The sequence below is a fragment of the Cotesia glomerata genome, linkage group LG4 (assembly GCF_020080835.1).
Source record: "Cotesia glomerata isolate CgM1 linkage group LG4, MPM_Cglom_v2.3, whole genome shotgun sequence".
NCBI classification, from domain to species: Eukaryota; Metazoa; Arthropoda; class Insecta; order Hymenoptera; family Braconidae; genus Cotesia; species Cotesia glomerata.
Window position 1 is genome coordinate 23,049,531 of NC_058161.1, and position 13,089 is coordinate 23,062,619.

The 13,089-nt window shown below is 31.9% G+C and overlaps 3 protein-coding genes across 3 annotated transcripts in view; 2 read left to right on the forward strand and 1 right to left on the reverse strand.

The window, feature by feature from the left end:
- Window positions 1-752: 752 nt before the first annotated feature.
- On the forward strand, window positions 753-2,282 carry LOC123263988. The gene is made up of 4 exons (XM_044727035.1): window positions 753-784; window positions 1,772-1,936; window positions 2,096-2,193; window positions 2,248-2,282. Exons 1-4 carry the CDS (start codon window positions 753-755, stop codon window positions 2,280-2,282), a joined length of 330 nt encoding a protein of 109 aa, XP_044582970.1.
- A 174-nt stretch (window positions 2,283-2,456) lies between these two features.
- On the reverse strand, window positions 2,457-5,633 carry LOC123263989. Its single transcript, XM_044727036.1, has 3 exons — window positions 5,553-5,633; window positions 2,637-3,615; window positions 2,457-2,575 (listed from the first exon to the last, which is right to left on the reverse strand). Exons 1-3 carry the CDS (start codon window positions 5,631-5,633, stop codon window positions 2,457-2,459), a joined length of 1,179 nt encoding a protein of 392 aa, XP_044582971.1.
- A 5,334-nt stretch (window positions 5,634-10,967) lies between these two features.
- The window catches only part of LOC123263990, a 5,268-nt gene continuing 3,146 nt past the window's right edge, over window positions 10,968-13,089 (forward strand). The window contains exons 1-2 of the mRNA XM_044727037.1: window positions 10,968-12,193; window positions 12,466-13,021. Coding sequence (XP_044582972.1) covers window positions 10,968-12,193; window positions 12,466-13,021 — 1,782 coding nt within the window. The remainder of the gene's footprint in view (window positions 12,194-12,465; window positions 13,022-13,089) is intronic.

Below are 13,089 nucleotides of genomic sequence, written 5' to 3' on the forward strand. Positions count from 1 at the left end.
TGAATTTTCAAATTGCAATAACTTTTGAATGAATGAACCGATTTTCACGCGGTTGGTGGCATTCGACGCAGTTTTTAAGCTTCATAGAGAATTTTTAAGTTTCATTTGATAGAACAAAAAATTTTGGAGAAATTCCGAAAAAACACTTTTTTTGGTTTTCTTTTGTCAACGATAACTCACAAGAGAATCAACCAATTTTGACTGGACTGGCGGCGATCGACGTGGTTTTTTATGTTAAGAGCTGATTAGTTTTTGGAATTGATCGGTAAAGCCGTTTAAAAGTTATTCCAAAAAAAAATTTTTTTTTGTAGTTTTTTTGCGATTTCTCAAAATCTACCGGTCCGAATCGTTCCAAAGTATATTCAAAATCTAAGTTCAGTCAAGCCCTTTCGAATGGCACCAACCGCGATCAAATGAGTCAAGCCGTTCAAAAGTTATGAGGTTTACACACACACACACACACACACACACACACACACACACACACACACACATACAGACATACATACATACATATATACAGGCACCATCGCGGGAATAGTCAGGGAAGCTTCCTAGGACCTCGAAACGTCGAGATCCGATGAAAACTCGATTTTCGTAAAACGGGGTGAAAACAATAACTTCCCGATTTTAGAAAATCTTCGATTTTCTTAGCGGGAAGTTAAAAACTTTTTCTTTTCTAAGAACCAAAATCAGAATATAGTAGACCACAAAATTTTTTATATTTTTCTTTTTATTTATTTCAATTTACAATGTTTCGTCAGCTTAATTCTGACTTCATCAGGTAACCTATGTGTCAAAAAAAAAATATAATAAAATTAATTGAAACAATAAAACCAACTTATTATGAGAAATATGAAAATTAAAATAGTTAATACCTTGAAATATTTTTGATAAAAACACATAGTCACATGGTACTAAATATTACGTTTGACATAAAGACAATACATACAAAAGTCATGGTCAACAAACATTTTTTAACAATTGTCAATACTGATAATATTTAAATAAAATAAAAATTCCGTTTACAGCAAAAATATTTGAACGTTATTAATTAATAATTAGAAAGTTACTAATAATAATCTTCAAACTATATATGCTGCTAATGTCAGTTGCTTACTACTACTAACATACTATATAAACTATACTATTCGCTCAGTGCGAAGCCATGGTGGGGAGAAACTGATTTACCGTCAGCTCTACCCGTGGCTATATCCGATACTACGGGGGGCTGTTTTTATGTTTCGAGTTAGCTAAATACACAAGTGAATTATTATTTAAAATTTATTTAAATAACATAACATAAAATGAGTCACAAAAGTTGTTGTGTTGTTAGTTGTAAGAATACAGGTAGAAAAAGTGCTTGTCATTTTTATAAATTCCAACAGCAAGTTGGAAAATAAATCAAAGGAAAAAATGGATAGCCGCTGTTAGGAGACAAAAGTAAGTAGAATCATAACTTTACTATCGGTAATAATAAAAATCTTGAAAGGAGTAAAACTTAAAAAAATAGTAAATTTAGAAAATGCTAGGAAATATTATTATTAATTAAAAAAAAAATTTTTTTTAAACATTTATAAATTTAGCATAATTAATAATTATTAATTATATATTAAAAAATAAGATTGAATTTTTTTATTATAAACTTTTCATTTATTATTTAAGATTCATTTACTCTTTGCTACTTATTATATTAAACTAAAAGATTATCCATACCAATGATCATAAATTTTAAATATTAAATATTAAAAATTTTCAATTTTCCTTGCAGTACTGATGGCTCATTGTGGACTCCAAAAACACATGATTATATTTGTAGTGATCATTTTATTGGAGGCCAAAAGTCTGACATAGAATCGAGTCCCAGCTACATTCCTACTAAATTTCCTACAGTTTATAAATCTCAAAAAGTTAATGAGTTAATGGTCACGAATAGGTGAGTAATAATATATTGAAATTAACATAATTTAAAAACTAAAAAGGAGAGTATTACTATAAATTTTAGATATTATTTTATAAATAAATACTGTTGCTATTAAAATTTGTGATTATCAGCAATCAAATAATATGAACTTTTGTGTAATAAATTTTTCAGATTTAAGCGCTTAATGGACCGCCGGCAGAACAAAAATGCATCTTCAGCACTCAATCCTGAGCCTGAAGTTAATGAATTGCAAGAAATGATTATTAAATGTTTATACAAGTTTTCTTATAATTTTTCTCTATTTTCTTTTTATTTGAATTCAGTCCGATTTCAGTTAACCTATCTTTATGTGTGCTAACTTCTATGCTACTTTTTCGGTATATAATATACTTACATTTCACTTTTTAATGCACAAGAACACTTTACATTAACAAATATTTATTATAAATATTTCCTTTAATTAAAAAAACATTTTTTTATTTATCATTCGATATTATTATTTCTGACAGCCATTCAATACATAATAAATATATTACAATAGCCCCCTGTAGTTCAAACGTGCCATGGCGCTGAAGTCGCGCACAGAGCGAATAGCCCGAAACGCCAGTAGTATGACTTTACTCCACTGGGCGGCGCGGATGTTCCCGGTTACTTTTGAATTTTTCAATGAGACCATAATACAAGCAATTTAAATTTTCTGTGTCTGCCTTACAATTCACTGTGTCATGTAAACAAATCTGAACCATTTCACTGATGTTCCTCTTCCACCAATTTGACTCCGAATCAATAATTTTAACATTCTCAAAATCAAAATTATGATTTGAATGAAAATGATGAGCCGCTAATGTTGTTTGATTTTCTTTATCCCTGTTCTTCTCCTCACAGCTGTACCGATGTTGGTAAACCCTTTTTTTCAGATATTGCTTTGTTTGACCGATGTAACACAAACCACAGCTACAATTAATTTTGTAAATAACCTCAGACCTATCCTTAGTTTTTACCTTGTCCTTTAATCTTGTATATATGTTTCCAACCTTCTTTATGTTATAGAATGCTGGTTTCCAATCCGTTACTATTAAATATCTCATAATATTTTGCGATAAGCCCCTGATGTAAGGGAACCTGCATCGATTTTCTTGCTTATCAGCTATCAAATTATCCCTCCTATCATTCATATGTTTGTTATTAAATTTATTAATACAGCAATTGATGAACTCAGTAGGATAATTATTTCTCTTCAGAATAACTCGCACTTTGTTAAGGTTTTCTTGGTGATACATACTGTGACTCAACGTCACAGCACGATATACTAAACCTAGTGCAACACTTGTTTTATGGGCAAGTGGGTGGTGAGAATTAAAGTTCAGCAACCTCCCCGAACTAATCAATTTTTGAAACCACTTAGTCCTCAACTCTCCATCAGCCATTCTAATGACAATTGTATCCAAGAACCCCAGCTCCCCATCCTTTTCTCTCTCCATTGTGAACTGGATCTTCTCATGAAAATTGTTGAAATGATCCAATAGGCCATCCACCTCATCACCTGGCACAGCAAGTAATGTTTCATCCACATAAAGTTTTAGAAAAGGAACCTGAAACGGAAGACTATCAATAATTTTCCTCAGTACATAATCCATGACAAAATTAGCCAAGACAGGATTTGCAGGATTTCCCATGCTTGAGCCATCTAACTGAAGATAAAAAACGTAGATAAAACTTAAGAATTTAAATAGAATTGCAGACCTTATCAGAAAAAATACAGTGTTAGTCCAAGAACAAGAGGAACAAGTAGAGGAAAGTAAATTTGTTTATAATTTTTTAATCAAGGAAATTCATCCCAATACCTACTCTTATCAAAGATTTAAAGTTTGGTATCTCCAGAATTAAAGACCAGTCATTGGAGGAAAAACAATTGGAGTGCTTTAAGAATAACATCCGTCTGAATGCTATTAATTCGATCACGAATTTTTGTAATTTGTGTAGACGGTCAAATAGCAGGGAAGATAAAATCATGAAGACGAAGTTGAGATATACAAAGGAATTTCTGGACAATAGGAATGATATTGTTGTTATACGTGCTGACAAAGGTGGTGCAACGGTTTTGATGAAACGGAAGGAGTATGACTTGGCTATAAATGAATTGTTGAATGATCCATTGGTATATTTACGGACTAATAAGGACCCAACGAAGAAATATCAATGCAATTTTCTGAACGATTAATTTCAAATTTAGATAATTTATTATCATAATTACAAAAGCGGTAAAATGCAATGCTATGAGGAATATGAGTATCTGTATCATCATCGATGGGTGTCAGTGTACATTCTAGATCTGCATAAATAACAAATGGTACAGTATCCTGATTTTGAACATTTTTTAATTTTAATATTTTATTTTCCTCTTTTGGAAATACGATATGAACTTTATTAATTTTAAAACAATCTTTCCTATGACGTTCAAAAGATTCTCTTATTTTAAAATGATTTAAGCACCGATCACAGAAGAAATGTTTCTTTTCTGATTTTGTTACACTACTTCTTACTAAAGCTGATAAATTATTAATTAATGCAAAATGATAAATCGGTTTATAATCGTCATAATCATCGCTCTTTATATTTAAATTTATATTAGTTTGTATTATTAAAAGATGAATAGTTTTTATATCAGAATTTATAGACTTACTTAAATACACCGAAATTATTCCACATTCATCAGATTTTTTATCGGATTTTTCACCAGAAAAATCAGATTCTAAACCGTGTACATTAATAGATAAATTGTTCATTTTTTCAAATTTCGCAATATCTTTAATTTGAATAGGAAAATTAATACCGTCGTATTTAAGTACCTCACTAAAATGTGGATAAGAAGTAGTCCTTTTTCTGTGACCCGTCCTTGGAGGGTGAATAGCAGCTACAACACCCACAGCAAGCAGTATTCATCAAAGTTTTCAATGTTCAAAACTGCATGTCGGTGGATTATCTTCTGGGGCATCCTCACATAAGTTGAGATTTCAGCATGAAGGGGTTGATATTTTGACATCGTTATTACTAAATTTGAGATTTCTGATAAACGCCATCCGGATTTTTCTTGACAGAATTCTTCGATTTTTCTTATCAAGGCATTGGTTACGTGATCTCTATACCAGTCAGCAATATCTGTAGATGCTAATATTTCACGATTTTGTGTTACGAAAGATTTCATTTCTTCTCGGTTGGTGGTAGGAATCTCAAGTTTGCCAAAAAATTCAACATTAATTTTTAAACCGTTCACTTTATTTAACATTTCTTGAACTTTTGCACAAACAAGATTCTCAGAAAAAGTAAAAAATTCCTCGATATTTTTATGAGTACGATTAATAACTGAGCCAGTCTTAATGTTATTTGAAAAGGCATCCCCAAGATCTTGCCATTTAATAGAATTATTCTGTTGATTTAAATTACTACCTGCAACTTGACCACTCAATAGTAAAAACTGTTCACTATACCAATGCAGAAGGCTAATCTGTATTTTAACACTGCATTTCACATACACACTGGTCTGCGGATCTGATAAGATAATAGTATCAAAACAGTTAATAGTATCTTGGCAAACATTAAAACACTGTTCACATTGTTCAACACTTACTTGGTTAGATTTTAAATCGTTATAAGATTCAGACACTGTATCCACCAGGCTGTGAATAGCTTCTATTATTTGTTGAGACATATTTGCAAAAAAAAATAATTTGCAAAAAAATTTGCAAAAACAACTTAATGCTAGTATAAATCACTAACAATTATTAATAATTTGCAAAAAATTCGCAAAAACAACTTAATGCTCGTATAAATCACTAACGGTTGTTAAATCAAACTTTTTATATCATATGATATACGCTAGATGTAAGATTCAACTTCTTTTGACTGAGATACGCAAAGTGTGAGATTCAAACTCCTTCTGTAAGTCAAGGAAGTAATCTCAGAATATTTATATAAAAAAAATTATGCGTCCATGATATACATGTATCAAACATGCATCAGACATGAGTCAAATAATAGTCATACCACCTATGATTAATAAGAAACGTTACAGTACACGTGATGACAGATTTACAATGTCGGAAATTTTTCTTATGCTCCGAATATCGAGTGTCAATGATCTAACATGACCATTGGTATCGCATAAATAGATGTCGAAATATTAATAAGGATTTAAATAATTGATTAAATAATTTATTTAATAAAACCGAGATATGTAGTTCTGTGAATGCTAATAAAATTTTGTTGTGAGAAAAAATTATTTAACAATAACACTGTAGATTAAAAAATAATCGTTGCTTAGCTATTTTTTAAATTTATTATTATGTATCATAAAATATACCAAGTAAAAAAAAAATATTCATAAAGGGTTAATTGATAAAGATAAATTCTGAATTTAATTTTTTTGAATTTATATAAAAAAAACTATGTTTCCATGATATATATATATATATATATATATATATATATATATATATATATATATATATATATATATAACATAGTCACACACACACACACACACACACACACACACACACACACACACACACACACACACACACACACACACACACACACACACACACACACACACACATCGGGACATGGGTGTTTTCGAGAGTATCTACACCGCTTTAAGCACGATGACTCTTCGGAGTGCCCGTCCTGCCCAGGAGCCGCTGAAGACGCGGAGCACGTCTTCTTTGTATGTCCTCGTTTCGATCCACAGCGTGAAGAACTGGAGAGGATCCTGAACCAGAGAATGCAACCATATTCACTAGTAGAAGCAATGTTGTCATCAGAAGCTGCCTGGAACGCTACCAACACGTTTGCAACAGAAGTCCTTAAAGACTTGCGTTCCACCGAAAGAAAAAGAGCAAATAGCAGAAGATAGAAGGAAGGTAGTTAACACCTTAGCCACCAGAAGGAAGAGCAGTAGCTAGATCCTCCCTTCACAAAGTAATGCCTGACGGCGGTTTCCATGAGGGATTAGAGGAAAGAAGGAAAAGGGGTTTAGGGTTTAGTGGGTAGGGGCGTTAGTGTCGAGTTAGTATGACGCTGCGTCGAGTCGCCACATATCCAGGCCAAACAGCTATGCCTAGAATCCGTAAAAAGGATTCCCCCCCCCCCTAAAAAAAAAAACACACACACACACACACACACACACACATTTACACGTGCAAGCGTCTTCGTCGACACTCTGTATATGTATGTGTGCAACCCTGTACAATAACCATGTATGTAAGAGAGAGAGAGAAAGAATTTTTACGACTGGTGAACTAGAAATCCTCAGTATAATGTCTATTTAGGCTAAAATGATGAAACAACTGATGGTATAAATCCAACATCGTGTTCTAATTATTAAAAAAAATATTTTTAATTAATAAAATCCATACTTAACTTGTTTTAAAAAAAAAATTTATTGTTGATCCTTGATAGATTTCTTCTATATATATATATATATACATATATATTTTGCAAGTTAAAAAAAATTTTTTTTAAATAAATTTTTTTCTTTATTTATTATCCTCAAATTATTATTGGTTACATACATACATTTATACATACATACATATACATTATAGGATAATGATTTGAACTACATGAGGAAGAGAGGCCGATCTAGGTCTTATATTTCAAAGATCGTAAAAATTATCTCTCTCTCACTCTCATACACACACTGATCTATAGTTTTCCATGCTTATTCTTTTCTCCCATTTAATATATTCTCTTATTGAATGCAGAAACGGTTATTTTAAGCGATTTAGATACTTTAAGTGATTAAGATTAAAAAGATATTTATTTTTGGATGTGTTAAATGTTTTGAATAAGGAAAAAATCAAATTTATTTTTTTGTAATTAAAATTTTATTAATAAAATTAAATATTCTTATAAATCAGTTTTATTAATCTAGCTGTTATGGGTGGTGTCAAATCTCAACTATTTAACATAATATTTACTTCCTTTCTTTTTTACAATTATTTCAACTAGGTATACATCAGGGTATTTTGTTTTGCTGAGTTCTTCACTGTAGAATGCTCCTTCAATTGCCTGAACCTGGTAATCTATAAGTTTGTACGTCGTTGGATTCGTATTCTGCACCTTGTTTATTGTAAATATTTCAGTTGTCGAGTTTGCTGTGTAACCTTTTTCGAACAAATTTTTGTACTTGCTAATTCTTACTTTATCTCCAACTTTAAATTTATTTTTTTTCACTAATTTTTTTCTCAGCGTAGTAAGGGGTTTGTAAATACTCTTTTTCGAGTCTTGTTCATTATCAACAGTTACATCTGCAGGTTTAATTTTTATTGTTCTATGTTTAGTGTTTTTGTAAGTATTCACTAAATCATCAATCATGTCGATCCACTTATAAGTACCACGAGCTATGAATTTTCGACACATATTAGTTTTAAGTGTTCTATTAAATCTTTCACATATCGATGCTTTCAAATTAGTATTGAGTACATATTAATTTTATACTTTTTCATAAGATTACGGAATTCTTGATTATAAAATTCTTTGCCTTGATCAACATGCAGATTTTTTTAAATTCTTCCGTGTTTTAATATAGAATCCATTGCTTTGGTTACATCATTAGCACTTTTATTTTTTATAGACACAGCCCAAGCTTCCTTGGAAAATATATCAATCACTGTTAGTAAATATTTATAATTATTATTTACTTTTGAATAAGGAATCATTTCAACTAAATCAGCTTGTCAAGTCTCATCAAGTCCTCGAATATCAACATGGCGGCGTTGATAATTTTTACGAGCTGGTCTGTGAAGTTCATATGCTATTACCGATTTTTTATCTTCCATTTTTTTTTCCTAATTCTTCATGTTTCGGTTTCTTTCTTTTTAATTCTTGATTTTCTTTTTTCAACAAATCAAGAGAAGTTCTCAATGATACAACTTCTGAATGTAAATAGGAAATTGTTTCTAATTGATCTTCTCTTATAGTCTTCTCTAATAAAGATAATTCTTTATTTATAAAATCACGCATAAATTTCAATGTTATCGCGTCATTATCTTTCACTGGTTCTCCAACTTCACATAATCTTTTGTTTTCTAAATCAAATTTCTCATCGGAATTTATTTTAAATCCTCTTCCCGGAGCTCCTGGAGGTTCACTAACAACTGCTACAGCTTTCAAAGAACGTCCAAATATATCAATGCTCATTTTTTTTATTGTTCAGTTCACTTCAACAGTTCACAAACTAATGGTAAAATTTCTGAAATATTACTTCTAATATATAAGTTCAGCCTCTCTTACTTCTTCAATAATCGAAATAATTTCATAAGTATGACTGGTATTACCTGCTGATTGAGAGGCTATTAATAGGCGTAATCTTTCAACCAGTTCATTAGAATTATCCCAGTATACATAATCCATATTTCTATTTTTCTTTTTTACTATCATGTGGCTAGGTAAACCCCCACCTTTCGAAAAGTTTGGATATCTTTTTGCTAGAAATTCAACAACATAATTTTGGAACTTGGGTGACGGATCATTGAAAATACTTGTATTTGGCTTGTAATTTTTCCAATACATATTCGTTCTTTCAACAATATCTAAGTAGTGTTTCTTATCATTCGGTGTTGCTACAGAGTCTTGAGGATCTTTTTTGAATAATAATTCCAATAAACCATGAGTCATAGGATAAACCTTGTCTTGAACATTAATTTCATCATTGTTGAAATAAATATTTCAATTTCCAATGTACATTGCTTTATTTTTTTTTGCGAACACCATACCTGAAATCATTCTTTTCGTGATTTCGATTTAATTTTTATATGTAAGTTTTTAATAAACAATCAGTTTTGATAGGACTACTTGAAGCTAGTGGTTCTGTGGATCGATGCTGTCTGCTGCTATTAATGAAACTTTCATCATCTGAGATCAGAATACCAAAGTCATCTGGTTGTTGGTCTGAGTTTTCATTTTTCGTTTCTTCTTCTTTTATCTCTTTTTTTATATTTTCTTGTTTAATTTTTCGCCCTGATGATTCAATAAGAGTTTTCAATGGTGTGACTATCGGTTTGAACATTTCATCCATGGCTTTTTCAGCTGTATCTTTTCCTAACTTCAAGAGTTTATGTTTGCGTCGGATTGCATCACTTGCCTGAGATTTGATGTAAAACATCCTTTTGTTTCAAAATATCCTCCGACTTCATGTTGATTTAACAAACTACTTAACATGTATGAATATTATTTATCCGATACAGGTTAATTTATACTAATGAAACAGTCAAAACCCTTACGATACCTTCCATCATTCAATTCACTATCTTTGTCAATTACTACAAAGCCATACTTATTGTTATTCCAACACGCTTAGCATAAGTCCTTGAAAGTATTGTACTGCATGTCAGTATTTACATGATCATCATAAATGTGTTTTAAATTCATTTCATCTTGTCGAAATATACCTAAAAAATTAATATTGTCACGAATCAGATGTTTGGGAATGCGTGTATATGTTTGACAAAGATAAAAACTATCGACATTTTTATGTCACCCATACAGAAATAGGCTCTTTTATGATCCTGGTTTTCACATGCTACATCATCAAATATCATTAATAAGTTGGGTTTAGCATCTTCAGGTTTTATTGCATCTCCATGCTCATTGAAAGGAAAAAATTCAATGCCTTCTATAGGTTTCAAAAGTGACTCTAAAAACTTATATTTTGGCTGTTCACGGATTTTAAGTAGAGGTAAATATTGTCAAATCTCAATCCATTTGGATGTATAATGATGGATAACAAAGCATTAGTCTTTCCACAGTTTGATGGACCACAAAACACTGCACGTACACTTTTGGGTAACAGAGAACCGTGTCTTTTAACTTTTTTCAATCCAGTACCTTTAACTATTTGATCAAAATTGGTCACTGGTAATTTAGCTGGTTGATGTTGGAACTTCATGTTTACCACTCACAGCAGTATTGTCAACTCTTTGATTTTTGCTATAAGTATAGGCTTTTATACGATTTTTTTATTAGGCATTATGCTACTGTGATGGAGCACAGACGTGTCAAAGGTAAAGGTTTAGTTAATAGAATTATTAATAAACTTCCATTTGAATTACATATACCTAGCTATCAATACTGTAGACCTGGTACAAAATTAGCTAAAAGGTTAGCTCGTGGTGATCCTGGTATTAATCAATTGGATGCAGCGTGCAAAAAACACGATATAGCTTACTCGAATAATCGTGAAAACTTAGAAGCACGTCACGAGGCTGATAAAGTACTTGCTGAAAAAGCATGGCAAAGAGATCTATACCTACAAAAGACCCTAGCCGGTTGGATAGTAGGAGGAACATTACTGGAATTATTCAACAATTCTTCAAAATGTAATTTGGTTCAAATTCAAAAAGATATCGATAGATTCTGGGAAATCGAAGAAATCAACAACAACAACAAACATTTATCTAAGGGAGAGGAAGCCTGTGAAGAACACTACAAAAAACATGTCACTCATAATGCAGAGGGTAGATATGTCGTGGCTTTACCATTTAATCAAAATAAAGAGCAGATAGGTTCTTCGCGGAAAATGGCTTTAAAAAGATTAATCGCATCGTTACATATGGTAAAAATCGAAGGCGAGCCTGAAAGTGGTTTCTTTTTACCGCATCATGCTGTTATCAAAACTTCAAGTCACATAACGAAAGTAAGAGTAGTATTTGATGGTTCTGCGGCATCGAGTACCGGAGTTTCACTCAACGATGCACTGGAAGTAAGGCCTGTAATACAGGATGATCTTTTGTCATTTGTTCTTTGGTTTCGTATACCTAAATATTTAGTTACCCGAGACATTGAAAAAATGTTTTGGCAGGTAGTAGTAAGAGTCGACGATCGAAAATATTTACGTATATTATGGAGAGACAGGGATGGAAAAATTTCAACTTACGAATTGACAACAGATACATTTGGACTCGGGCCCGCGTCATTTCTTGCTATAAGATCTGTTCATCAACCGTGTGAAGATATAAAACTTCAATATCCGAGAGCAGCTGCCAGTTTAAAAAGACGTCTGTATGTAGATGATTATATAGACGGAGATGACACTATTGAAGGAGCGGTCAAACTAAGAGACGAAGTTATTGCCCTTCTAAAATGCGGTGGGTTCAACCTCAGACAATGCGCCTCAAACTCACCCAAGGTACTACAAGGATTACCTGACTGTAGTATAAACAAACAATTACAAGATAAAAACGACACGACACTCAAGACTTTCGGCATGTACTGGGATTCTAAACAAGACAAAATAATATATACGGTAAAACCAATCTTCAGACTATCTTCAGCGACAAAACGATTTATTTTTCTGAAATTTCGAAAATATTTGACCCGTTAGGTCTATTAAATCCGGTTATAGTTACAATAAAAATATTGATGCAAGAAATTTGGAAACTAAAACTGGATTGGGATGAATCAGTACCATTAGAGATTTAATCAAAATGGGATTCATTTGTCAATCAACTATCATCATTAAATGAAATATCATTTGACAGAATGGTACTTCAAGAAAATGCAAAGAATATACAACTACATGGTTTTTGCGATGCAAGTGAAAAGGCTTATGGAGCTTGTATATACTTAAGATCGACTGATATAAATGGAAAGGTAAAAATAGCTCTGCTCTGTGCAAAATCAAGAGTTGCACCTATCAAAACTATACAAACTATTCCGAAATTAGAGTTATGTGCAGCCTTATTATTAGTCGATTTATTTTCAAAAATTAAATCATCTATCGATATTCCAATACAAGAGACAATATTTTGGACGGATTCCATGATAACGCTTCATTGGATTCGTAAATCTCCTCATCTACTTAAAACATTCGTCGCGAATCGAGTATCAGACATTCAATCAAAAACTCATCCAGAAAATTGGAGACATGTACGCACGCACGACAATCCAGCTGATCTATTATCTCGGGGTATATCACCCGAAACTCTTGTCAAAGAAATTATTTGGAAAAAAGGACCCAAATGGTTAGAAGAGAGAGAGGACAAATGGCCTGAGCAACCGTCAGCCTTAGCTATTGAAGCAATTGATATACTTGAAGTGAGAAAACTTACCTGCCTAATGACCAACACTATAGGAAACGACATCCTCGAACGATTTTCGTCTTA